The 26,334-nt window shown below is 46.8% G+C and overlaps 2 protein-coding genes across 2 annotated transcripts in view; one reads left to right on the top strand and one right to left on the bottom strand.

Moving 5' to 3' along the window:
• LOC134948508 (ceramide kinase-like) overlaps positions 1 to 26,334 on the bottom strand; it is a 225,073-nt gene that overhangs the window by 72,712 nt on the left and 126,027 nt on the right. The gene's annotated exons all lie outside the window — the stretch shown is intronic.
• On the top strand, positions 397 to 11,494 carry LOC134947492 (putative nuclease HARBI1). The gene is made up of 5 exons (XM_063935562.1): positions 397 to 1,162; positions 1,247 to 1,619; positions 1,931 to 1,952; positions 2,951 to 3,487; positions 11,409 to 11,494. The coding sequence occupies exons 1-3, from the start codon at positions 424 to 426 to the stop codon at positions 1,932 to 1,934; spliced, it is 1,116 nt and encodes a 371-aa protein (XP_063791632.1). The 5' UTR covers positions 397 to 423; the 3' UTR covers positions 1,935 to 1,952; positions 2,951 to 3,487; positions 11,409 to 11,494.

The raw sequence follows: 26,334 nt of genomic DNA, 5'->3' as shown, positions 1-26,334 counted from the left end.
GTTTGTTCAAAGTGTTGTTATTATGTTTCTTTGCCATTTTGTAAAGACAATTATTTTTTCTTACCTGGATTGATCTGCAAAGTAGTTTTTTTCTTGCCTGGCCTAGCTACTAAATGGATTTTTTTTGTTATTTGATTGAATTTTTTCCTTTATTTTATTTTTATTTATATTTGTTTTATGGTGTTTGTGATGTGTTTGATGCTCAGAAATCTAGAAACTAACATTTTTGGTTTTTCTCACATTAACATATGTTTATTTTTTTTTAATTAAATTTTGTTCCTGAATTGAACCCAGAAATAATGTTGTACGCTCCTGCAGTAAGTTGACTCCACCTTTTTTTATACATTTATTGTTTGTATATTTTTTTATAAATAATTTTGGAGTATTAAACATTTTTTTGTTTTTATCTCAAAAAAGTGTGTTATGTCGATATTTATCGCAGCAGAAGCCCTACCTCCCCAACCCACGCCAGCACTCCCACCCCAACCGCCAGCCCCACAACCGGCTCCTCATCAACCAAGGCAACGGAGGCGTGCTAGGCCACCAATTTTCAGAACCCGTGTCCTACTTTTTGGGATGCCAGATGATGTGGTGGTGCGTAGATACAGGCTGCCACCACATCTAATCCTAGACACTCTCTCCATAATAGAGAGTGATCTGGAGTCTGAAATTCGGTATCCTACAGCAATACCACCATTGACACAATTCCTTGCTGTGTTACATTTTTTGGCTACAGCCTCATATCAACATGTTGTGGGAGACCTGGTTGGCATGTCGCAGGGCCAGTTCAGTAAGGTCCTGCGGCGTGTCTGCCAGGCTTTCCTAAAGCGGGTGAAGCAATTCATTGATATGCCTTTGGATGTTGGTGCCCTAGATGTGGTGAAGCGGCAATTTGAGGAAGGTGGTAGTCGCTTCCCACATGTTATTGGGGTTGTGGATGGCACACATGTTGCTATTCAGCCACCAAGACATAATGAAGAAATTTATAGAAACAGGAAACTGTTTCATTCTCTGAATGTAATGGTTGTTTGTGGGCCATCCCTCCAGATCCTTTCCCTGAATGCCAAGTTTACTGGAAGTTCACATGATGCATATGTCATTAGACAATCAGGGATATGGCAGAGATTAAGAGCAAGTCAACGAGCAGACATGTGGTTATTGGGTGAGTTTGTAGATATTTTTTATCTTAAAAATAAATGAAATTTTTGAATATACTCTTTTTAATTTAAGGTTTTTCCTCAAACAGGAGACCGTGGATATCCTTGCACCCCCTGGCTCATGACTCCTTACCGTAATCCCAGGCCAGGACCACAGATGGCATTTAACTCCGCGCTTACTGCCACTAGGCAGCTGGTGGAGCGCACAATTGGTGTCCTTAAAGGGCGGTTTCGTGTGCTCCACCGCACTGGTGGCGACATCATGTATTCGCCGGAGATGGCAAGTAAAATAGTGGTCCTGTGCGCAATACTACATAATATCGCGGTAAGGAGTAGTGTAGAGCTTCCTCAGGCAGAGGAATTGCCTGATGAGGAGCCAGGGGTTGTTCGACACTTCGGTGGTGGGAGTGTTACACGGAGGGGGAGCCAAGTGAGGGCAAGGATTGTTGCCGAATATTTCAGGTATAGTGTTTTTATATTATTTTTATGTGAAAAAAACAAAGCACAGTATGCTTATGTTTTGTTTGTAATGTTGACATTTTGTTTGAGATTGTAAGGTCATTGTGTAATGGTTTAGGATTTTTTGTTTATTTGTCATTTTTTAAAAAGTAAAAATCCGTTAACACGTTAAGCTTACAATTTGAGATTAGTACAGAATATAATGTGATGTGGCTAAATAGTGTCCTTATTTGTTTTATATCCTAAAATCTTGATTATTTAAACAAACACAAAAACAAATGAAATTTAATCTTGCCCACTTTGTGACTGTCCAGCTGAATGATCACACAAACTGTGGTGAGTACACAGATATGTTTACAATTTTATTCAAAACTGTGTGTCTCTGTGTCTGTTTGTGTTATGGGTTTTTTTTTTTTTATGCAAAAATTTACTTCTGCGGATGCGTTTTTCCGCTCGTGCGAAATAACACTGCTCTTCACAGCATTGCAAAGATCAATAAAGTTATTAGAAATGACAACAGATTTATGACCAATCACATGCTAACAGACGCTATAAATATATGCCCAAATAAGGAAAACGCCATTGCCAAGATGCGTGCTGCACCGTTCACCAGGCGTGAGCTCCGCGTCCTGGTTGCGGTGATGGACCGCCGCGTAGGCCGCGTTGGGCGCTTCATCCCAAATCGGGTGAAGCGCGAGGCCTACGCGGAGGTCCGCCGCCTGCTGCGGACTCGCGTCCGCAGCAGGCGGTCAATCATTCAACTTGAGAGGAGATGGAGTGATCTCCGCAGGAGGACTCCTGAGCTGTTGGCGGAGATCCGCCAGCAAATACGTTCTATGCATACACGACGTAAGTTACATTACATAAGAATATTAGCAAACATTGTGCAAATTTACACTAAGTGGTAGGCTAATTGCAACGCTGAGTGTGTTTTTTTACAAAATAGGACAGTGTGTGTGGTTAGGCCAAACAGTACTGACTGTAGCAAACTGACACCAAACAAGTGCATGTTTTCAAGAATTAATAACCAGCCAGGAAACTGGTCCCAAATACTTGATCATTGCTGCCTATATAATAAGGTGCCTTGAATAGTGATCTGGTGATGTTGCCTAGACCAATCAATATGACTCAATGGACTAGATTACGGAATGAGCTTCAAAGTAAAAGTTATGACTCATTTTGTTTGCTGTGGCCAACATGAATAGGATTTATACATGTTTGATTTTCATTTCTAAAAAACACTGTATTTTACATGGAACAGAACATTGAAAATTGAAATTGTTTACTATGTAATTTCACATGTAAAATAAATGTTGTCAAAAATATCATTATAGGACAACAACAACGGCAGACCTCTCCGCCCCCTTCCCCTTCCCAGTCCCCCTCCCCTTCTCACTCCCCCTCCCCTTCTCACTCCCCCTCCCCTTCCCAGTCCCCCTCATCTTCCCAGTCCCCCTCATCTTCCCAGTCCCCCTCAGCTTCCCTGGCCCACACCACTTTACACTCCCCTTCTCACCACACCTCTCCATCTCTTTCTGGGACCCCTTCTCCTCCTTCCCATACCCCTTCTCCTTCAACTTCTAAATCACCATCTCTGCCCCCCTCACCCTCTATTGGCTTAACTTTCTCTCCGCCCCCCTCGCCCTCTCAATCAGACCCCCCCTCTGAAATTCCAGCACCAATCCAGCCTCCTTCCCCCATCCAGCCTCCTTCCCCAATCCCTCCTCCTTCCCCAATCCCTCCTCCTTCCCCAATCCCTCCTCCTTCCCCCATCCAGCCGCCTTCACCCATCCAGCCAACATCCCCACCCAGTGAATGGGCAGAGGAAGCCCCTGAAGCCAGTTCAGGGAGTGTTCATGTTGCCGTGGAAAGTAAGATTTTTTTTTTTTTTTTTTTAAATGATTACCTACTTACACTTACAATGACAAAACTAGAGATGAGCGCCTGAAATTTTTCGGGTTTTGTGTTTTGGTTTTGGGTTCGGTTCCGCGGCCGTGTTTTGGGTTCGAACGCGTTTTGGCAAAACCTCACCGAATTTTTTTTGTCGGATTCGGGTGTGTTTTGGATTCGGGTGTTTTTTTCAAAAAACACTAAAAAACAGCTTAAATCATAGAATTTGGGGGTCATTTTGATCCCAAAGTATTATTAACCTCAAAAACCATAATTTACACTCATTTTCAGTCTATTCTGAATACCTCACACCTCACAATATTATTTTTAGTCCTAAAATTTGCACCGAGGTCGCTGTGTGAGTAAGATAAGCGACCCTAGTGGCCGACACAAACACCGGGCCCATCTAGGAGTGGCACTGCAGTGTCACGCAGGATGTCCCTTCCAAAAAACCCTCCCCAAACAGCACATGACGCAAAGAAAAAAAGAGGCGCAATGAGGTAGCTGTGTGAGTAAGATTAGCGACCCTAGTGGCCGACACAAACACCGGGCCCATCTAGGAGTGGCACTGCAGTGTCACGCAGGATGGCCCTTCCAAAAAACCCTCCCCAAACAGCACATGACGCAAAGAAAAAAAGAGGCGCAATGAGGTAGCTGTGTGAGTAAGATTAGCGACCCTAGTGGCCGACACAAACACCGGGCCCATCTAGGAGTGGCACTGCAGTGTCACGCAGGATGTCCCTTCCAAAAAACCCTCCCCAAACAGCACATGACGCAAAGAAAAAAAGAGGCGCAATGAGGTAGCTGTGTGAGTAAGATTAGCGACCCTAGTGGCCGACACAAACACCGGGCCCATCTAGGAGTGGCACTGCAGTGTCACGCAGGATGTCCCTTCCAAAAAACCCTCCCCAAACAGCACATGACGCAAAGAAAAAAAGAGGCGCAATGAGGTAGCTGACTGTGTGAGTAAGATTAGCGACCCTAGTGGCCGACACAAACACCGGGCCCATCTAGGAGTGGCACTGCAGTGTCACGCAGGATGTCCCTTCCAAAAAACCCTCCCCAATCAGCACATGATGCAAAGAAAAAGAAAAGAAAAAAGAGGTGCAAGATGGAATTGTCCTTGGGCCCTCCCACCCACCCTTATGTTGTATAAACAAAACAGGACATGCACACTTTAACCAACCCATCATTTCAGTGACAGGGTCTGCCACACGACTGTGACTGATATGACGGGTTGGTTTGGACCCCCCCCCAAAAAAGAAGCAATTAATCTCTCCTTGCACAAACTGGCTCTACAGAGGCAAGATGTCCACCTCATCTTCACCCTCCGATATATCACCGTGTACATCCCCCTCCTCACAGATTATCAATTCGTCCCCACTGGAATCCACCATCTCAGCTCCCTGTGTACTTTGTGGAGGCAATTGCTGCTGGTCAATGTCTCCGCGGAGGAATTGATTATAATTCATTTTAATGAACATCATCTTCTCCACATTTTCTGGATGTAACCTCGTACGCCGATTGCTGACAAGGTGAGCGGCGGCACTAAACACTCTTTCGGAGTACACACTTGTGGGAGGGCAACTTAGGTAGAATAAAGCCAGTTTGTGCAAGGGCCTCCAAATTGCCTCTTTTTCCTGCCAGTATAAGTACGGACTGTGTGACGTGCCTACTTGGATGCGGTCACTCATATAATCCTCCACCATTCTATCAATGTTGAGAGAATCATATGCAGTGACAGTAGACGACATGTCCGTAATCGTTGTCAGGTCCTTCAGTCCGGACCAGATGTCAGCATCAGCAGTCGCTCCAGACTGCCCTGCATCACCGCCAGCGGGTGGGCTCGGAATTCTGAGCCTTTTCCTCGCACCCCCAGTTGCGGGAGAATGTGAAGGAGGAGATGTTGACAGGTCGCGTTCCGCTTGACTTGACAATTTTGTCACCAGCAGGTCTTTCAACCCCAGCAGACTTGTGTCTGCCGGAAAGAGAGATCCAAGGTAGACTTTAAATCTAGGATCGAGCACGGTGGCCAAAATGTAGTGCTCTGATTTCAACAGATTGACCACCCGTGAATCCTTGTTAAGAGAATTAAGGGCTCCATCCACAAGTCCCACATGCCTAGCGGAATCGCTCCGTGTTAGCTCCTCCTTCAATGTCTCCAGCTTCTTCTGCAAAAGCCTGATGAGGGGAATGACCTGACTCAGGCTGGCAGTGTCTGAACTGACTTCACGTGTGGCAAGTTCAAAGGGCATCAGAACCTTGCACAACGTTGAAATCATTCTCCACTGCGCTTGAGACAGGTGCATTCCACCTACTATATCGTGCTCAATTGTATAGGCTTGAATGGCCTTTTGCTGCTCCTCCAACCTCTGAAGCATATAGAGGGTTGAATTCCACCTCGTTACCACTTCTTGCTTCAGATGATGGCAGGGCAGGTTCAGTAGTTTTTGGTGGTGCTCCAGTCTTCTGTACGTGGTGCCTGTACGCCGAAAGTGTCCCGCAATTCTTCTGGCCACCGACAGCATCTCTTGCACGCCCCTGTCGTTTTTTAAAAAATTCTGCACCACCAAATTCAAGGTATGTGCAAAACATGGGACGTGCTGGAATTTGCCCATATTTAATGCACACACAATATTGCTGGCGTTGTCCGATGCCACAAATCCACAGGAGAGTCCAATTGGGGCAAGCCATTCCGCGATGATCTTCCTCAGTTGCCGTAAGAGGTTTTCAGCTGTGTGCGTATTCTGGAAAGCGGTGATACAAAGCGTAGCCTGCCTAGGAAAGAGTTGGCGTTTGCGAGATGCTGCTACTGGTGCCGCCGCTGCTGTTCTTGCGGCGGGAGTCCATACATCTACCCAGTGGGCTGTCACAGTCATATAGTCCTGACCCTGCCCTGCTCCACTTGTCCACATGTCCGTGGTTAAGTGGACATTGGGTACAACTGCATTTTTTAGGACACTGGTGAGTCTTTTTCTGACGTCCGTGTACATTCTCGGTATCGCCTGCCTAGAGAAGTGGAACCTAGATGGTATTTGGTAACGGGGGCACACTGCCTCAATAAATTGTCTAGTTCCCTGTGAACTAACGGCGGATACCGGACGCACGTCTAACACCAACATAGTTGTCAAGGCCTCAGTTATCCGCTTTGCAGTAGGATGACTGCTGTGATATTTCATCTTCCTCGCAAAGGACTGTTGAACAGTCAATTGCTTACTGGAAGTAGTACAAGTGGGCTTACGACTTCCCCTCTGGGATGACCATCGACTCCCAGCGGCAACAACAGCAGCGCCAGCAGCAGTAGGCGTTACACGCAAGGATGCATCGGAGGAATCCCAGGCAGGAGAGGACTCGTCAGAATTGCCAGTGACATGGCCTGCAGGACTATTGGCATTCCTGGGGAAGGAGGAAATTGACACTGAGGGAGTTGGTGGGGTGGTTTGCGTGAGCTTGGTTACAAGAGGAAGGGATTTACTGGTCAGTGGACTGCTTCCGCTGTCACCCAAAGTTTTTGAACTTGTCACTGACTTATTATGAATGCGCTGCAGGTGACGTATAAGGGAGGATGTTCCGAGGTGGTTAACGTCCTTACCCCTACTTATTACAGCTTGACAAAGGGAACACACGGCTTGACACCTGTTGTCCGCATTTCTGGTGAAATACCTCCACACCGAAGAGCTGATTTTTTTGGTATTTTCACCTGGCATGTCAACGGCCATATTCCTCCCATGGACAACAGGTGTCTCCCCGGGTGCCTGACTTAAACAAACCACCTCACCATCAGAATCCTCCTGGTCAATTTCCTCCCCAGCGCCAGCAACACCCATATCCTCCTCATCCTGGTGTACTTCAACACTGACATCTTCAATCTGACTATCAGGAACTGGACTGCGGGTGCTCCTTCCAGCACTTGCAGGGGGCGTGCAAATGGTGGAAGGCGCATGCTCTTCACGTCCAGTGTTGGGAAGGTCAGGCATCGCAACCGACACAATTGGACTCTCCTTGTGGATTTGGGATTTCGAAGAATGCACAGTTCTTTGCTGTGCTGCTTTTGCCAGCTTGAGTCTTTTCATTTTTCTAGCGAGAGGCTGAGTGCTTCCATCCTCATGTGAAGCTGAACCACTAGCCATGAACATAGGCCAGGGCCTCAGCCGTTCCTTGCCACTCCGTGTGGTAAATGGCATATTGGCAAGTTTACGCTTCTCCTCCGACAATTTTATTTTAGGTTTTGGAGTCCTTTTTTTTCTGATATTTGGTGTTTTGGATTTGACATGCTCTGTACTATGACATTGGGCATCGGCCTTGGCAGACGACGTTGCTGGCATTTCATCGTCTCGGCCATGACTAGTGGCAGCAGCTTCAGCACGAGGTGGAAGTGGATCTTGATCTTTCCCTAATTTTGGAACCTCAACATTTTTGTTCTCCATATTTTAATAGGCACAACTAAAAGGCACCTCAGGTAAACAATGGAGATGGATACTAGTATACAATTATGGACTGCCTGCCGACTGCAGACACAGAGGTAGCCACAGCCGTGAACTACCGTACTGTACTGTGTCTGCAGCTAATATAGACTGGTTGATAAAGAGAAGATGTCTATGTAACTATGTATGTATAAAGAAGACTGAAAAAAATCCACGGTTAGGTGGTATACAATTATGGACGGACTGCCTGCCGAGTGCAGACACAGAGGTAGCCACAGCCGTGAACTACCGTACTGTACTGTGTCTGCAGCTAATATAGACTGGTTGATAAAGAGAAGATGTCTATGTAACTATGTATGTATAAAGAAGAATGAAAAAAAACCACGGTTAGGTGGTATACAATTATGGACGGACTGCCTGCCGAGTGCAGACACAGAGGTAGCCACAGCCGTGAACTACCGTACTGTACTGTGTCTGCAGCTAATATAGACTGGTTGATAAAGAGAAGATGTCTATGTAACTATGTATGTATAAAGAAGAATGAAAAAAATCCACGGTTAGGTGGTATTACAATTATGGACGGACTGCCTGCCGAGTGCAGAGACACAGAGGTAGCCACAGCCGTGAACTACCGTACTGTGTCTGCTGCGACTGGATGATAAATGATATAAAAAATATATATATATCACTACTGCAGCCGGACAGGTATATATTATATATTATATAATGACGGACCTGCTGGACACTGTCTGTCAGCAGAATGAGTTTTATTTTTATAGAATAAAAAAAAAAAAAACACACAAGTGAAGTCACACGACGAGTGTTTAACTTTTTCAGGCAATCACAATATAAGTATACTACTAACTATACTGGTGGTCAGTGTGGTCAGGTCACTGGTCAGTCACACTGGCAGTGGCACTCCTGCAGCAAAAGTGTGCACTGTTTAATTTTAATATAATATGTACTCCTGGCTCCTGCTATAACCTATAACTGGCACTGCAGTAGTGCTCCCCAGTCTCCCCCACAATTATAAGCTGTGTGAGCTGAGCAGTCAGACAGATATATAATATATATAGATGATGCAGCACACTGGCCTGAGCCTGAGCAGTGCACACAGATATGGTATGTGACTGACTGAGTCACTGTGTGTATCGCTTTTTTCAGGCAGAGAACGGATATATTAAATAAACTGCACTGTGTGTCTGGTGGTCACTCACTATATAATATATTATGTACTCCTGGCTCCTGCTATAACCTATAACTGGCACTGCAGTAGTGCTCCCCAGTCTCCCCCACAATTATAAGCTGTGTGAGCTGAGCAGTCAGACAGATATATATAATATTATATATAGATAATAGATGATGCAGCACACTGGCCTGAGCCTGAGCAGTGCACACAGATATGGTATGTGACTGACTGAGTCACTGTGTGTATCGCTTTTTTCAGGCAGAGAACGGATATATTAAATAAACTGCACTGTGTGTCTGGTGGTCACTCACTATATAATATATTATGTACTCCTGGCTCCTGCTATAACCTATAACTGGCACTGCAGTAGTGCTCCCCAGTCTCCCCCACAATTATAAGCTGTGTGAGCTGAGCAGTCAGACAGATATATATAATATTATATATAGATAATAGATGATGCAGCACACTGGCCTGAGCCTGAGCAGTGCACACAGATATGGTATGTGACTGACTGAGTCACTGTGTGTATCGCTTTTTTCAGGCAGAGAACGGATATATTAAATAAACTGCACTGTGTGTCTGGTGGTCACTCACTATATAATATATTATGTACTCCTGGCTCCTGCTATAACCTATAACTGGCACTGCAGTAGTGCTCCCCAGTCTCCCCCACAATTATAAGCTGTGTGAGCTGAGCAGTCAGACAGATATATAATATATATAGATGATGCAGCACACTGGCCTGAGCCTGAGCAGTGCACACAGATATGGTATGTGACTGAGTCACTGTGTGCTGTGTATCGCTTTTTTCAGGCAGAGAACGGATTATAAAGTAAACTGCACTGTCCTCACTAGTAAACTCTCTCCACTCAGTCTCTACACTTCTACAGTAACAGTACTCCTCCTAGTCAGCTCCAGTAAATCTCTCTCAGTCTCTTATAATCTAAATGGAGAGGACGCCAGCCACGTCCTCTCCCTATCAATCTCAATGCACGTGTGAAAATGGCGGCGACGCGCGGCTCCTTATATAGAATCCGAGTCTCGCGATAGAATCCGAGCCTCGCGAGAATCCGACAGCGTCATGATGACGTTCGGGCGCGCTCGGGTTAACCGAGCAAGGCGGGAAGATCCGAGTCGCTCGGACCCGTGAAAAAAAACATGAAGTTCTGGCGGGTTCGGATTCAGAGAAACCGAACCCGCTCATCTCTAGACAAAACATGCAGTGTTGTACTGTTTGAAATCTTGTACCAAGGACAAAAATTTGTGTTTTTCTTCATGGTGTACATGTTGCATTTACATATTTGTGAGTGTCATTATATGTACAGTGTTTATGTGTGCAATGTTTTGTGTGTCCACTCTAGGTTGACACTCATTAGGTAGCCAGGGTTGCCAGGACAACAGGGTTTATATGTGGGTTTTTTTCTGGGAAACAGTTAGACCTGAGTGGAGTTTAGTATGTTGTTGGTCTTTTACACTTGTGCCTGTGTAGTCTTAATATTTGCACTTACAAAACACATGCTTCACTTTGTTATGCAGCCTAATGACACAGTGATTTGTGTTGTGAAAGTTACACTCACAAAATGACTATTTGTTAAAGTCAAACCTGTTTGCAATTATTTAGTAAGGGCAGCTTTCAGGGAGTGTGGGAATGCTAGGATATGTTGGCCTTCTGAAGATGTTGATATGCAGTGTGATGATGCAGCACCAAACCCCTTAAAAATATTAAAAAAACACTCCAGATGTGAATGAATGCCAACATGGTGTAACAGTGACGAAGATGGTAGTTATCTTTAACATGGGATGTCGCCCATAGCAACCAATACAAATAAACTTTACAATTGGGGAACCACTTCTACAAGATAATCATCTTATTTTGGCTTGTTTGCTATGGGCAACGCTCCATCTTAAAATGAACTCACATAGTAGTAAATGTAGCCCATGGTCTAGAATACTGTAAAAATTAGCCAAAAAAGCCTGAGCAGGCTTGTGTGTTTTTCTGCTAATGATTGTACCATAAAACAGGCATGATGTATAAACTTTGCCATTAAGCATGCCTGTCCAAACTGCGCAACTGCAACTGTAGAGAAACTACACATCCCAGCATGCCCTGACACAGGTTTGGCATTCCCTGGCCCCAAAACTGAGTTAACGCATGCTGGTATATGTAGTTTCACACCAGCTTGAGGGATGCAGTTTGGACATGCCTGCATTAAAGTGTGCTTTGTGCCTTGCTTGTATAATAAGCAATGTGAGTAAGTTAGTAATGTTTATGTTATCTTTTAATTTCAGATGTTGCCGTTGGAGATCCCACATCGTTGCGGGAGATTGTGGGAAACATGAGGCGACATCTCCAGGCCTTGCTGGGTCTGCTAGATGAGATGGAAATTTTTTGTTAATTTTTTTATGTTTTTAAAAAAAAAAAATTATCTTAAGATTTCTAAAAATCATTTAAAAAAAATAAAAGAAAATTATTATACTTAAGCGGGTGTTTATTATTTAATAATGCAATAAAGGAACAGCAGATTGCAGAACAAACATTTCTTACATTAAACATTTCATACAGCTAACGTAAGTTATTTTAAAAATCTAAAACAAACATGTTATTGGCTAAATAAACATGCAAAAACCTTCATTCACATACAAAAACTCTACTTTAATAAATACACAAAACACATTAGACCAAGCACATTGCAAACATCTATATTTATATTAAACATGTAAATAGAAATAGGTTCTTTTATGGCTACAAAGTGTTCTTCAGGTATTTATAAAATACTTAATTGATCATGAACATTACAATTCAGTCACTAATTGGATTTGTAATTGAGGAGGGCTTGTGGACTTTTAATTGGAAGGTGTTATTCCACTTAATAGTAAAAAAAAACAATGTGGTGCGTTTCTCCGCAAAAGTGAGCACTTTAACTGATAAATGTGTAAATCTACGACTACCTAGTATTTTTACGAATAAGTATGTGTTAATGCGATGGGTTCGCATTGCTGCGATGTTTTTGCATTGCTGCGATGTCATTTGGCGTACGCCCACTTTGTGTAATAATGCGTGCGAATGAGCAAAAATACGTTGGGGGCGGATGTTCGCAAAATTACTACATTAACGCAACTTTACTAATAGGTTGTGCGAACGAAAAACTTAGCGATCAACTCGGAATGAGGGCCTATATACAGTGCAGCAGTATATACTGCTGGAAATTTGTTGAGTTTTGATCAGAAATGTGCGGAAAAGATAGGGGCACCTGACAGACTTTTAACTCCAGAGTTTTGACTATAAAAATTATTAGAATAATACAAAAAAGATATTTATCTCCTATATAATAGCCCAGATCTGTGACTTTGTGCTTCATTTGCTAACGCTGGGCGGAGTCACAACACTGGGCCATACCTCCCAACTTTTATCTCAGCGGTGGAGGGACGGCAACGCGCGCCGAAGCTGCACGCCCGTTTTAGGGGGCGTGGCCTAATGACAATGGGGCGTGGCTTCACGGCGAGCGCCACGATCGCAAGCCACGCCCCCGTTTTCATCATTATGGGGGCATGAACAGCGCTGTGAGAGCTGCTGGTCATGCCCCCTGTCCCTCTCTGCCGTGAATAGACGCTGTGCGCATGCGCACAGCATCTATTCACCGCTGCTCTCCACAGAGCAGCGAGTGACAGGGAGGGATCTCCCAACTGCCCCCCCACCCGCGGGACACTGCGACCCGCGGGTGGGACAGCGGAACAGACCGTGAAAAACGGGACTGTCCCGCCAAATCGGGACAGTTGGGAGGTATGCTGGCGGAGTTAGTCAAATGAGTCACAGATCTGGGCAGCTGCTGGCATGCCCCCAGGGGCAGATTATCAGTCTGGGGGGACCAGGGCACTTGAGTCATCTCATTGCTGTGCCTGCTGTGGGTTTGGGGGCGTGGCCTAATCGCGGCCCATGTGGCCACGCCCTTTTATGCAAATCCGCTTTTTTGTGTGTGTTTTTTTTTACATGGGATTTTGGCCCCTCAGCTAGGGGTAAATCCAGACCCCCCCCCCCCCCCCCCCCCCCCTACACACCTGCATTGGCAGAAGAAAGCAGGGAGGCTTCAGCCTCCCTGCAACACCACAGACCTGCCAACACGCAGCAGCGTGTGCTGACTGTAGGACAATGCTGCTGCTGTTACTGGCAGGACGGGGGAGCGTCAGAGCTGGGACCAGGGCCGGCGCCACCATTAGGCAGCTTTAGGCAGCTGCCTATGGGCGGCAGCACTTGAAAGGCGGCGCTGAGTGCAGCAAAAAAAAAAAGGAATTGACTGCTCTGCGCTCGCCATTTGGGATGTCAGGCAACCGCTACCCGCTAACCCGGTGTCAGATAAGCTATTCCCACCTCCCCCTCTTGCACCGGAGACAACAAAGCTGCTCGAGCCGGGGGGGGGGGGGGGGGGGGCGTTCGGCGGTACCTTCACCCGACGCGGAGAGGGCTTCCCCGTCCGCCTCCCTCCGCCCCCCTCGGCATGTCCTCACCTCGCAACTCATCCTGCCGAGAAGTGAGTAGCAGTGCAGGGAGGGACGGCCAATCGCTGCGCCATACATTGCTTCCTGGCAGCGTCTGGCGTCTGCTCTCCCTGGCCTGCACCTGTGTCCTCCGTGCAGCCGGGATTGAGCCATACCCTCCTACACCGTGACCGCCATGTGGGACGTTTAGGTTAGGTGTAGGCTGTGGGGGGAGGGTTAGGCACACCTGGGGAGGTTTAGGCTGCAGGAAGGGGGTGGTTAGGGTTAGGAGTAAGCTGAGGGGGAGGGGGGACAATTAGGGTCAGGCTGCGGGAAAGGTGTATTAGGGATTGGGGGGGTTAGGGATCAGGGTTAGTTTACTTAATTAGTAAGTGTCAGGATTTTAATCTCTGGGATGCCGCTGTCGGTATTTTGGCATCCTAAGCGCCAAGATATATGTATTCCATAATTATATATATATATATATATATATATATATAGATATATATATATACACAATCCTCTGTGTGGTCCGGCACTCACCGCTCCCGGCGGGTTACTTGCTCCGGTGCCCTCCTTAGAGGTTGTTGCTACCTCAATGCATGCAGGAAAGAAAGGCGGCACTCGGAGGCTGACGAATTTGGTGAAACAAAACCAATCAGTGTTTAATCACGTCAACGTTTCGGGGGACGTACCCCCTTCCTCAGGACAAACCAAACACAAGTGCAAACAGTGTGAGAATGAAATTATATACCTTACCAAATCTAGAAGCGCCAACCCCTGTTGCGGCGACGCCGGCCGGAGCCCCGGATACCGCACCTCCGGACGCGTCTTCCTGTCTAACCCAGAAGTGCCGTCGTCCTGCCCCCGGACGTCATCCCGCAACGGCTGTGGACGTGCACACGTTCTGTAACCATGGAGACCATGGAGACAAATTTAGTAAATAAAACACTAAAATAACATACATAAACCAAATATAGATACTACACAACAGTACTAGGTATAACAGTACAAATCACTTCACAGTGATAGTTAGTAAAAATTATTGATAAAACAAGTGACCGTTTAAAAGTTGTTCCATAAGACACACTCGGGTATTAACCCTTGTGTGATGTGTGAACCTAACAAATACATCCTCACATAGATTACAATACATCAACGTGTTAAAATGTAATGATAAAAAATCCAAATGTAAAAAGTGTGTGTATAAAATGTTGCAATTATGTGACCAATGTGTAAAAATTATATACAAGATGTGAAGACAAATATTTTTTGCTATAAAACCCCCGCTCTTTATACTGCTCGTGACACATCTTATTAGCAACTAGGTACTTTTAAAAAAAATACCTCTAGTAACCTACAATACAATAAATTGATCCTAATAATAAAAAATGAAAACTTTAAAGCAGGACGTGATGTGCCAAAAAATACTGATATACAGATATACAACAGTATCATATATAGAGGGATTATTTCATAAAAAACAGCTAAGGCCTAAATTTTCATTAAGGCCCCTAGGGTGGATGGTGTCAAGCCTGTAGATCCACCGTGATTCAAGCTGTAACAATTTCTTAGGTCTGTTACCTCCACGCTGCGATACTGGAACCTGGTCCACTATTTTATAACGGAGCGAAGTGAGACTGTGTCTACTCTGTGCGAAGTGCCGCGCGACCGGTTGCTCACTAGTGCCAGACTGTAAAGCTGCCCTGATGGCCGACCTGTGCTGGGCCATCCTTTCTTTAAATTGGCATTGGGTTTTGCCAATGTAGTACAAACTGCATGGACATACAGGTTGAGTATCCCTTATCCAAAATGCTTGGGACCAGAGGTATTTTGGATAACGGATTTTTCCGTATTTTGGAATAATTGCATACCATAATGAGATATCATGGTGATGGGACCTAAGTCTAATCACAGAATGCATTTATGTTTCATATACACCTTATACACACAGCCTGAAGGTCATTGTAGCCAATATTTTTTATAACTTTGTGCATTAAACAAAGTGTGTGTACATTCACACAATTCATTTATGTTTCATATACACCTTATACACACAGCCTAAAGGTCATGTAACACAATATTTTTAATAACGTGTATTAAACAAAGTTTGTGTACATTGAGACATCAAAAAACAAAGGTTTCACTATCTCACTCTCACTCAAAAAAGTCCGTATTTCGGAATATTACGTATTTCGGAATATTTGGATATGGGATACTCAACCTGTACCAGCACATATATTACAAAGGTCGAGCTGCAAGTAAACGGCCTCTCACTTGCAGCTCGACCTTTGTAATATATGTGCTGGTATGTCCATGCAGTTTGTACTACATTGGCCAAACCCAATGCCAATTTAAAGAAAGGATGGCCCAGCACAGGTCGGCCATCAGGGCAGCTTTACAGTCTGGCACTAGTGAGCAACCGGTCGCGCGGCACTTCGCACAGAGTAGACACAGTCTCACTTCGCTCCGTTATAAAATAGTGGACCAGGTCCCAGTATCGCAGCGTTTAGGTAACAGACCTAAGAAATTGTTACAGCTTGAATCACGGTGGATCTACAGGCTTGACACCATCCACCCTAGGGGCCTTAATGAAAATTTAGGCCTTAGCTGTTTTTTTATGAAATAATCCCTCTATATATGATACTGTTGTATATCTGTATATCAGTATTTTTTGGCACATCACGTCCTGCTTTAAATTTTTCATTTTTTATTATTAGGATCAATTTATTGTATTGTAGGTTACTAGAGGTATTTTTTTTAAAAGTACCTAGTTGCTAATAAGATGTGTCACGAGCAGTATAAAGAGCGGGGGTTTTATAGCAAAAAATATTTGTCTTCACATCTTGTATATAATTTTTACACATTGGTCACATAATTGCAACATTTTATACACACACTTTTTACATTTGGATTTTTTATCATTACATTTTAACACGTTGATGTATTGTAATCTATGTGAGGATGTATTTGTTAGGTTCACACATCACACAAGGGTTAATACCCGAGTGTGTCTTATGGAACAACTTTTAAACGGTCACTTGTTTTATCAATAATTTTTACTAACTATCACTGTGAAGTGATTTGTACTGTTATACCTAGTACTGTTGTGTAGTATCTATATTTGGTTTATGTATGTTATTTTAGTGTTTTATTTACTAAATTTGTCTCCATGGTCTCCATGGTTACAGAACGTGTGCACGTCCACAGCCGTTGCGGGATGACGTCCGGGGCAGGACGACGGCACTTCTGGGTTAGACAGGAAGACGCGTCCGGAGGTGCGGTATCCGGGGCTCCGGCCGGCGTCGCCGCAACGGGGGTTGGCGCTTCTAGATTTGGTAAGGTATATAATTTCATTCTCACACTGTTTGCACTTGTGTTTGGTTTGTCCTGAGGAAGGGGGTACGTCCCCCGAAACGTTGACGTGATTAAACACTGATTGGTTTTGTTTCACCAAATTCGTCAGCCTCCGAGTGCCGCCTTTCTTTCCTGCATATATATATATATATATATATATATATATATAATTACAATCAGCCCGGCACTCTGATTTAGATGTTGATTGGCCCCGATGCCCTCAGTGCGGAGGATAGTATATTGAATTGATACTGCAGCACTCGGAGTCGTTTAAAACGAGCAAAGTATAGTCAAAAAAATGTACATCACATAGTCCAACATTTCGGGGTACCTAACCCCTTTGTCAAGGTGTGACAAAGGGGTTAGACACCCCAAAACGTTGGACTATGTGATGTACATTTTTTTGACTACACTTTGCTCGTTTTAAACGACTCCGAGTACCGCAGTATCAATTCTGTTTATAATATAAATATATATATATATATATATATATATATTCTCCCAAACGTCCGGCACTCTTAATGGGGTCTGACGTAGCTTGCTGCGGTGCCAAATATGAGCTTGCACGCTCAAAATATGCGGTATTGGTATCGGCGGTCACTCCGCAGTCTTGTTATTCAATTTAAAAGATGTGAATAAAGGCATCTTTTAAATTGAATAACAAGACTGCTGAGTGACGCCGATACCAATACCGCATATATATATATTTAATATATTACAGTGCCTGAAGTGGGCCGGTATACTATGGTATGGTATACCGGCACTTCTTCGAGCACTGTCCCCCGCCGCAGCAAGCTGACCGCGGCGCTACTATTTCAAATCTGCCGCAGACCGGCAGCCAATCAGTAGCAGCAGCTCCTGATTGGCTGCCGGTCCGCGGCAGATTTGAAATAGTACAGTGCCCGGCACCTGTCCCTGAGCCCTGACAAGTGCGGCTGCAAGGTTCGGCTCCCGCATGCAGCATGATTACGCCGAGGCTCCGGCTCCAGCCCCCCTGACAGCTCCGCTGCCCGGCTTTCTCTTTCTTTGATAACAACTCCGGTGGCCGGCTCCCGCTCCACAACACAGCTGCCCGGCTTCCGTATGCTGATACCCCCGGCTACCCGGCAACTGGTGAGCAGAGGGGAACTGATGGAGGAGAGTGTCAGGGTAGGGACAGTGTGTGTGTGTAAATGTGGCTGTGTGTGTAAATATATATATGCGTGTGTGTATACTGTATGTGGCTGTGAGTATGTAGATATGTGGCTATGTGTGTGGCATAATGTGAATTTCGGCTCATTCCATGTGGCAAAATGTGAATTTCGTCTTATTCCGTGTGCTCTAATGTGAATTTCGGCTCATACTGTGTGCTCTAATGTGAATTTCGGCTCATACCATGTGCTATAATGTAATTTTCAGCTCATGCTGTGTGGTATAATGTGAATTTCGGCTCATACCATGCGCTATAGTGTGAATATCGGCTCATTCTATGTGCTATAATGTGAATTTCGCCTCATACCGTGTGCTATAATGTGATTTTCGGCTTATACCGTGTACTATTATGTGAATTTCGCCTCATACCGTCTGCTATAATGTGAATTTCGGCTCATACCGTGTGCTATAATGTGATTGTGATTTTCGGCTCATACAGTGTGGTATAATGTGATTTTTGGCGCAAAGTGTGTGGTATAATGCGAAAGGGGCACCAGTACTAGAAAGTATAAGGGGTCCTACTATTGTGGTGCAAAATGTGTATAAGGGGTGGTAAACTACACTGAAGGCCTGCCTCCTATTGAGTGGCCACGCACCCTTTTTCGAAGAAGCGCCCTTTTCCACACCTCCACTTCAAAATTTCCACTTCGACCACTGTGTGTGTACACACACACACACACACACACACACACACACACACACACACACACACACACACGTTTTAAATGTATCCATGCTTGGCCAGAGGTGACTTTAATTAGCACCTTAGTCAATTTGATTTAACCAACTGTGCTGAGCCATGGATATACCTAAAACCTGGACTGTTGGGGTGCCTTGAGCACCGCGTTTGGGAACCTCTGCCTTAACACAAACTGCTAAAACAACCCTAATATCCTATCCCTAAATTTTACCTGAGGGCTTGGTATTTTGGCAGGGGGTGTGGGGGTGGGGGGGGGGGTGGGGGGGGTGGAGGGGTGCTGACTATTTGCCTAGGGTGCTGAGAAACCTTGCACCGGCCCTGGCTGGGACAGAGCTACTCCAGCCGGGGGGGGGGGGGGGGGGGGCTAAAACTGTGGGGCCCGCGGTACGTACCCCCTGGGCCCCCTCCTTAATACGGCTCTGCTGCCGGAACTCCCTCTTAATCCGTACCCCTTGATGCCCCCTCTCCCTGTCTCCACTAAATAGACGATGTGCGCATGCGCACAGCGTCTATTCACCGCTGCTCTGCTAAGCAGAACATCGAGTACAGGAGCTTCTCAATTGCCCCCCCCCCCCCCCCCCCCCGCGAAAATCGGGACAGTTGGGAGGTATGGGGGTGTGTGAGGGGGTATGCCGTACAGACAGACGGGCACCGGCTCACTGTGTGCTTGACCCCCCACATCAGCATACTCAGCAGGGGCTCTCTGGCGCGGAGGAGCGTCACTTTCTGGCACACTCCACGCTTCTTAGCTGCAGTTTTGTGGGGCACCTGCCGCTGTGCAGGTTCCGTATCTCCTCTGTTATCTCCAGCCCCAGCAACCCCACCGCTACCTGCAGTGCTGCCGCCTGCAGTGAGGTGCACCCAGCTCCTCACACTTTAGCCGGCGGGCAGTGCTGCAGAAGTCCGCGCTGCTTGCAGGCTCCGACCCCCTCCTCCCTCCAGCCGCAGCGTCTCCTGGGGGCTAACCAGTCACTCCCAGTCTCCCCTCACCACAGTGCCCGGCAGCCGCGAGGTCCACGCCGCGTGCATGCTATGACCCCCTCCTCCCTCCAGCCGCAGCGTCTCCTGGGGGCTAACCAGTCACTCCCAGTCTCCCCTTACCACAGTGCCCGGCAGCCGCACGAGGTCCGCGGTGTGTGACTGAGGAGTGGGGGGGAGGGATGCGGACGGGCAGAGGAAGCAGGACTCCAGCCTGAGAGAGTCAGCCATGCCAAGTCTCCACTAGCAGCAGATCCCAACAGATTGGAGTGGAACAGCAGCAGCCAGCAGCAGTGACTCCGGTAAGACACATCTGTCTGTCACCACTGTTTTGTCCCTAATACCAATCTCTCCCTTGCCCTGTGTTCTGTCATGTCCCTGTCACCCCTGGCCTTGCCCGGTCACCCTTATCCTGGTCCTTTCACCCTTATCCTGGCCCTGTCACCCTTATCCTGGCCCTGTCACCCCTGTGCTTGCCCTGTCAACCCTATCCCGGCCCTGTCACCCCTGTCCTGGTCCGGCCGCCCCTACCCTAGTCCTGTCACCCCTATCCTGTCCCTGTCATTTCTGTCCTTGCCCCGTCACCCCTGTCCTTGCCCCGTCACCCCTGTCCTTGCCCCGTCACCCCTGTACTGGCCCCGTCACCCCTGTCCTGGCCCAGTCACCCCTGTCCTGGCCCAGTCACCCCTGTTCTGACCCTGTCACCCCTGTCCTGGCCCTGTTACTGCGTACCCTCCAACTACCTTTTTGCCAGGTATAGTACCCGCAGTGCCTCCAGACCCCTCCCCAATGCACCACACCTCCGCACCTTCCCCACCACCACATGCGGCACTCCACCCCTCCCCCACACGCTGTGTCTCCAGACCCCCTACACCACCGGCGGCTCCCACTACGCCGCCCCTCCACCACCCACAGCACCTCCACCATCCACCCCCCATATATGTCTCACCCCACCCGCAGACACCCTCCTCCATCCGCGGCCCCCCCCTCACCCACCCACGGCACCCCTGTACCTGCCCCTCCACCACCTGCAGCGCCTCCGGACCCCCTTCCCCATCCGCCGCACCACCTGCACCTGCCCCTCCCCCACTCATGGCGCCTCCGGACCCACTACCCCACCCCCGCCCCTTCCCATCCCACAGCACCTCCGGAAACCTTCACCCATCCGCAACATCCCTGCACCTGCCCCTCCCCCACCCGTGGCACCCCTGCCCCTCCCCCACCTGCAGTGCCTCCGGACCCCTCCCCCATCTGCAGCCCCCACTCCTCTGCCCCTCCCCCACCCTCAGCACCTTCCGACCCTTCCCCATCCGGCCTCCCCTCCCCTCCACCCGCAGCATCTACAGACACCCTCCCCCATCCGCAGTCCCCCCCGCACCCACTACATTCTGTACATTGTTTCCTGCAGGTGCTGTTCACGCCGTCGCAAGGGGCTGCACCTCCTTCACCATCGCACGCCCTTTTATTGTGCAATATTTACCCACTAACAAAGGAATGCAGGTAATACTCCATATAATACAAATATTGAACCCCAGAAAGGCATGCAGGGGTTAACGGGGCATAGCCCCTTGCGACGGTGTGAAGAGCGCCCGTAGGGCGCGATGAAGCACCTAGTAATATATTATTTGTTGTTGTTTTTTCATAGACTTTACATAGTCAAAACTCCGGCTTATTATTATGCACATCACATCAGTCCCTGCCCCAGTGGAGCTTACACTCTATATTCCCTATCACATGTACACGCACACACATTCACACTAGGGTTAATTTTGTTGGGAGCCAATTAACCTACCAGTATATTTTTAGAGTGTGGGGGGAAACCGGAGTACCCAGAGGAAACCCACGCAAGTACGGGGGGAGAATATACAAACTCCACACAGGGCCATGGGAATCGAGCCCATGACCTCAGTGCTGTGAGGCAGTAACGTTAACCATTACACCATCCGTACTGCCCTGATACGTTAGTATGACAGGAAACCTGCCTCACCCCACCGCACTTCACTGAATGCGCACACATACTGTATGCATATAAGCCGCATACACGGGGCAGCACGGATGGTGTAATGGTTAGCATTACTGCCTCACAGCACTGAGGTCATGGGTTTGAATCCTACCATGGTCCTGTGTGGAGTTTGTATATTCTCCCTGTACTTGCGTGGGTTTTCTCCGGGTGCTCCGGTTTCTTCCCACAATCCAAAAATATACTGGTAGGTTCATTGGCTCCTGACAAAATGAACCCTAGCGTATGTGTGGTGGGGAATATAGATTGTAAGCTCCACTGGGGCAGGGACTGATGTGAATGGTAAAAATATTCTCTGTAAAACGCTGCGGAATATGTGTGCGCTGTATAAATATCTGGTAATACACACAGTACGATGCAGGCTAATGGCAGATATTGCCTATATTGTGGCGCGGAGGTATGAACCTCCGATACAGTCAATATTGGCCTGCCTGCACAGTCTATTTTTCCTTGCAATGCCGACCCCGCGGGACGGACCAGGCACTGGCACCACAAGCTGTATACACACGGTGCGATATGCACTATGTTACACCATCCGTACTGCCCCAAGATATAATTGTATTTCACAGTTACCACCCCTCCTTCAGCCAACTAGCAAGACTGCAGGGGTTCCACATTTTCTGATGCGCTTCCTCACTGCCGCCCTGAAACGCCTGCAGGTTGTCAATCAGGCTGCAGCTAACAGGGCACTGTGACGGCAGCCGAACTACCATCAGGAGACATACGCATTACAGTTCCGGCACATACGCAGTCCCAAGAGCAATGGTCAACTGCGACCAAATTGGGACTGCGTCTGGGGCTAATTGCCTCCAATAATAGCAGCTGTGTTCTCTATACAAAAGACAGAATTGAGGCAGAATCAGCAGACATTCTAGAAGGATGGCCACCTCCATGCTAATCTGAGAAGGAAAAATCAAATAACAAAAAAATAAATAAATGTATTTTGAATATAAGGTAAACTAGTCAAATCCCTATTGGATGGAGAACTCCTGTTGATGATGGGATTAATTTGTGGGGGGTTTTACCTGTGGAGAAGAAGAAAAAAAAAGAAAAACTCTAATGGGGAATTCCACTTGAAAATTGGATCTTTGTGAAACCCACCATCCCCCAATTTACTGAGCTGCAGGGGTCTGGTTTCAGTACTAGCCATCAGCCAGTGAGTGATTGGCTGGGCAATACAGAACTGACCATGGAGAAGGTGCCGCAAATAGATGGTGGGGGTGGTAGTTACAACAGGTGGAGGATGCTTAGCAGCAAATGAAGTGTTAAAGTGATACAGGTGAGGTGATTGATAACTACAGGGAGTTGGATGTGTTACATCCTCCTGCTCCTGTTATCTGCTCCTAGTTGTTCCTGTTTGCTTGTGACACCGACAAGATTTGCTATTAAGGTTATCCTGTATGCACTGTACACAGCTGAGTTCTTTATTTCCATCTGTCCTCATTTGCAAAGAAAACAAACGTACAAATTTGTATTTAAACAGGTAGCTGGTGATGTAACACTACACTTTTATCCAGGCTACAACTTTGTGGACCCCATAGCAACATTTTGAAGTGGCTCGGCCTCAATGCTTTCGAAGAGACACCTCTATCTGCAGCAGTTATTATAATAATAATAATTATTATTATTTATATAGCGCTTTTTCTCCAACAGCAGTTGTACATTTTAATAATCCATAGTAGTGCCCAAGCTCATTTTTTGTCCCGTAGTAGTGCCCTAGTTCATTTTATACCCCGTAGTAGTGCTTTTGTTAATTTTATGCCCCGCAGTAGTGCCCTAGTTCATTTTATGACCCATAGTAGTGCCCTAGTTCATTTTATGCCCGCAGTAGTGCCCTAGTAATTTTATGCCCCGCAGTAGTGCCCTAGTTCATTTTATGCCCCGCAGTAGTGCCCTAGTTCATTTTATGCCCTGCAGTAGTGCCCTAGTTCATTTTATGCCCCGCAGTAGTGCCCTAGTTCATTTATGCCCCGCAGTAGTGCCCTAGTTCATTTTATGCCCCGCAGTAGTGCCCTAGTTCATTTTATGCCCCGCAGTAGTGCCCTAGTTCATTTTTGCCCCGTAGCAGTGCCCTAGTTTTATGCCCCATAGTAGTGTCCTAGTTCACATTATGCCACACATTGCCCCAGTTCACATTATACCACACTGTGCCCCTAGTACATTATGCCACACTGTACTGCCCCAGTTTGAATTGGTAGACAACTATATGACCTGAGTTCAGGTGAGCCGGGCTCTCTAAGCCTCTGGGCCCCATAGAAATGGCACCCCCTGCACCCACTATAACTACTCCCATGCTTTTATCTCTGACTGCCCTGTCCGGAAAAATGTAAAAGAAATGATTTTGTGCTGGAAAGCAAAGATTTATGACTGACACTCCTGGAACTGGTTAGTTACCTTTTCCAGTTTCCAAGAATGAATTTCTAACAGAGCTTGATGGAAATATTTGTTGTTAAACAACTACTGTAGATAGGAGGGCTGATTACTCCAGTTCTGTAAAGTAGTTTGGTTAGGGTTAAACCTGAATTACTAAGCGCAGGCTGGCTTGTCATTGTTTGTATGAAGGTTTGCTGTACGTAATAAACACTAAATGCCGCTGGTACTGTATCACTGTAAAACCATCGCTTTGTCAGAGCATGTGACTTACTGGCCGACTGATTTGAATATTGAAATAAAAAAATTCCATCACAGGTATTTTATGCTTTTTCCGTCTATAAAATTGACAGCATTAATAAGAAATGCACACTGGCCACTATTCCAACTCTCTCAGGACTATTTTCTGTAGTCTTCATTTGTTCTACACAACGATTCCCAGAGCTTGGTAGAAATCACTTATTCTAAATCTGGGTACACACTTGTCTATGCACGTCAGATGTGACATCATGCAAGATTTCCCCCCCGCAAACGATATGGGTGGTCATTCCGAGTTGTTCGCTCGTTGCCGTTTTTCGCAATGGAGCGATTAGGTGGAAAATGCGCATGGTACGCAGCGCGCATGCATTCAGTAATTTAACACAAAACTTTGGAGATTTGCACAAGCTCGAGCTGCGTTTTTTCATCGCTCGAGTGATCGTAGTGTGATGGACAGGAAGTGGGTGTTTCTGGGTGGTAACTGGCCGTTTTCAGGGAGTGTGCTAAAAAACGCAGGCGTGCCAGGTAAAAACGCTGGAGTGGCTGTAGAAACGGGGGAGTGGCTGGCCGAACGCAGGGCGTGTGTGTGACGTCAAACCAGGAACTAAACGGACTGAGGTGATCGCAATCTAGGAGTAGGTCTGGAGCTACTCAGAAACTGCAGGGAACTATTTAGTAACCTTTCGTTCGCTATTCTGCTAAGCTAAGATACACTCCCAGAGGGCGGCGGCCTAGTGTTTGCAATGCTGATAAAAGCAGCTAGCGAGCGAACAACTCTGAATGACCACCATTGTTCCTACACACTAAGCGATATCGGTTCCTATACTGGATTTCGGCAGTCGGCCACATCCAGTCTTGTACAATACTGTAACTTAGATTTCAGGGTGAAAACGAAAGATATCGTACATAGTTAATGACCAGCGGGAGCGCACATCGTTAATGATTTAGTGAATACTCACTGGACGATATGAACGATGTATCGTCCGGTCCGCAGGATCGGACAATATATGTCGGGTGCACATCGCCCAGCCTAATACTTTGAAAATATTTTTTTTTCTTTTCACTAAGCAGTAACATCCATCCTGTGTTATACGGGGCATCAAACCCAGGGGAAATGTCACGTTAGTCAAGTAATGCACAGCCAATGTAACATTGCAAATCAATGTGAAATTAAATATTTATTGTACGTTCCATACGTTTCAATCTGCCCTGCCAATATAAAAAAATGGAAACAAACCTCAATGGGGAGTGCAGTCTATTTTACTGTATATACTGTATATGTAACACTTTTATATGGGTTTGGTACAAAATTCCGGCGGCCAGTGTCCTGACTGTCACAATGCCAACAGATCTCCGTGAATATTCTAACCCTAACCCACCCCTCCCGCAGCCTAACCCTAACTGTACCCTCGCGCAGCCTAACCTTGACCTACCACCTAGTGCCTAACCCTAACCCACCCCTCCCGCAGCCTAGCCCTAACTGTACCCTCGCGCAGCCTAACCTTGACCTACCACCTAGTGCCTAACCCTAACCCACCCCTCCCGCAGCCTAACCCTAACTGTACCCTCGCGCAGCCTAACCTTGACCTACCACCTAGTGACTAACCCTAACCCACCCCTCCCGCAGCCTAGCCCTAACTGTACCCTCGCGCAGCCTAACCCTAACTGTACCCTCGCGCAGCCTAACCTTGACCTACCACCTAGTGCTTAACCCTAACCCACCCCTCCCGCAGCCTAGCCCTAACTGTACCCTCGCGCAGCCTAACCTTGACCTACAACCTAGTGCCTAACCCTAACCCACCCCTCCTGCAGCCTAGCCCTAACTGTACCCTCGCGCAGCCTAACCTTGACCTACCACCTAGTGCCTA

This window comes from Pseudophryne corroboree, chromosome 8 (genome assembly GCF_028390025.1).
Source record: "Pseudophryne corroboree isolate aPseCor3 chromosome 8, aPseCor3.hap2, whole genome shotgun sequence".
Lineage (NCBI taxonomy): Eukaryota > Metazoa > Chordata > Amphibia > Anura > Myobatrachidae > Pseudophryne > Pseudophryne corroboree.
Note: the sequence above shows the minus strand (reverse complement) of the source record. Positions and strands in the feature narration are given on the sequence as shown.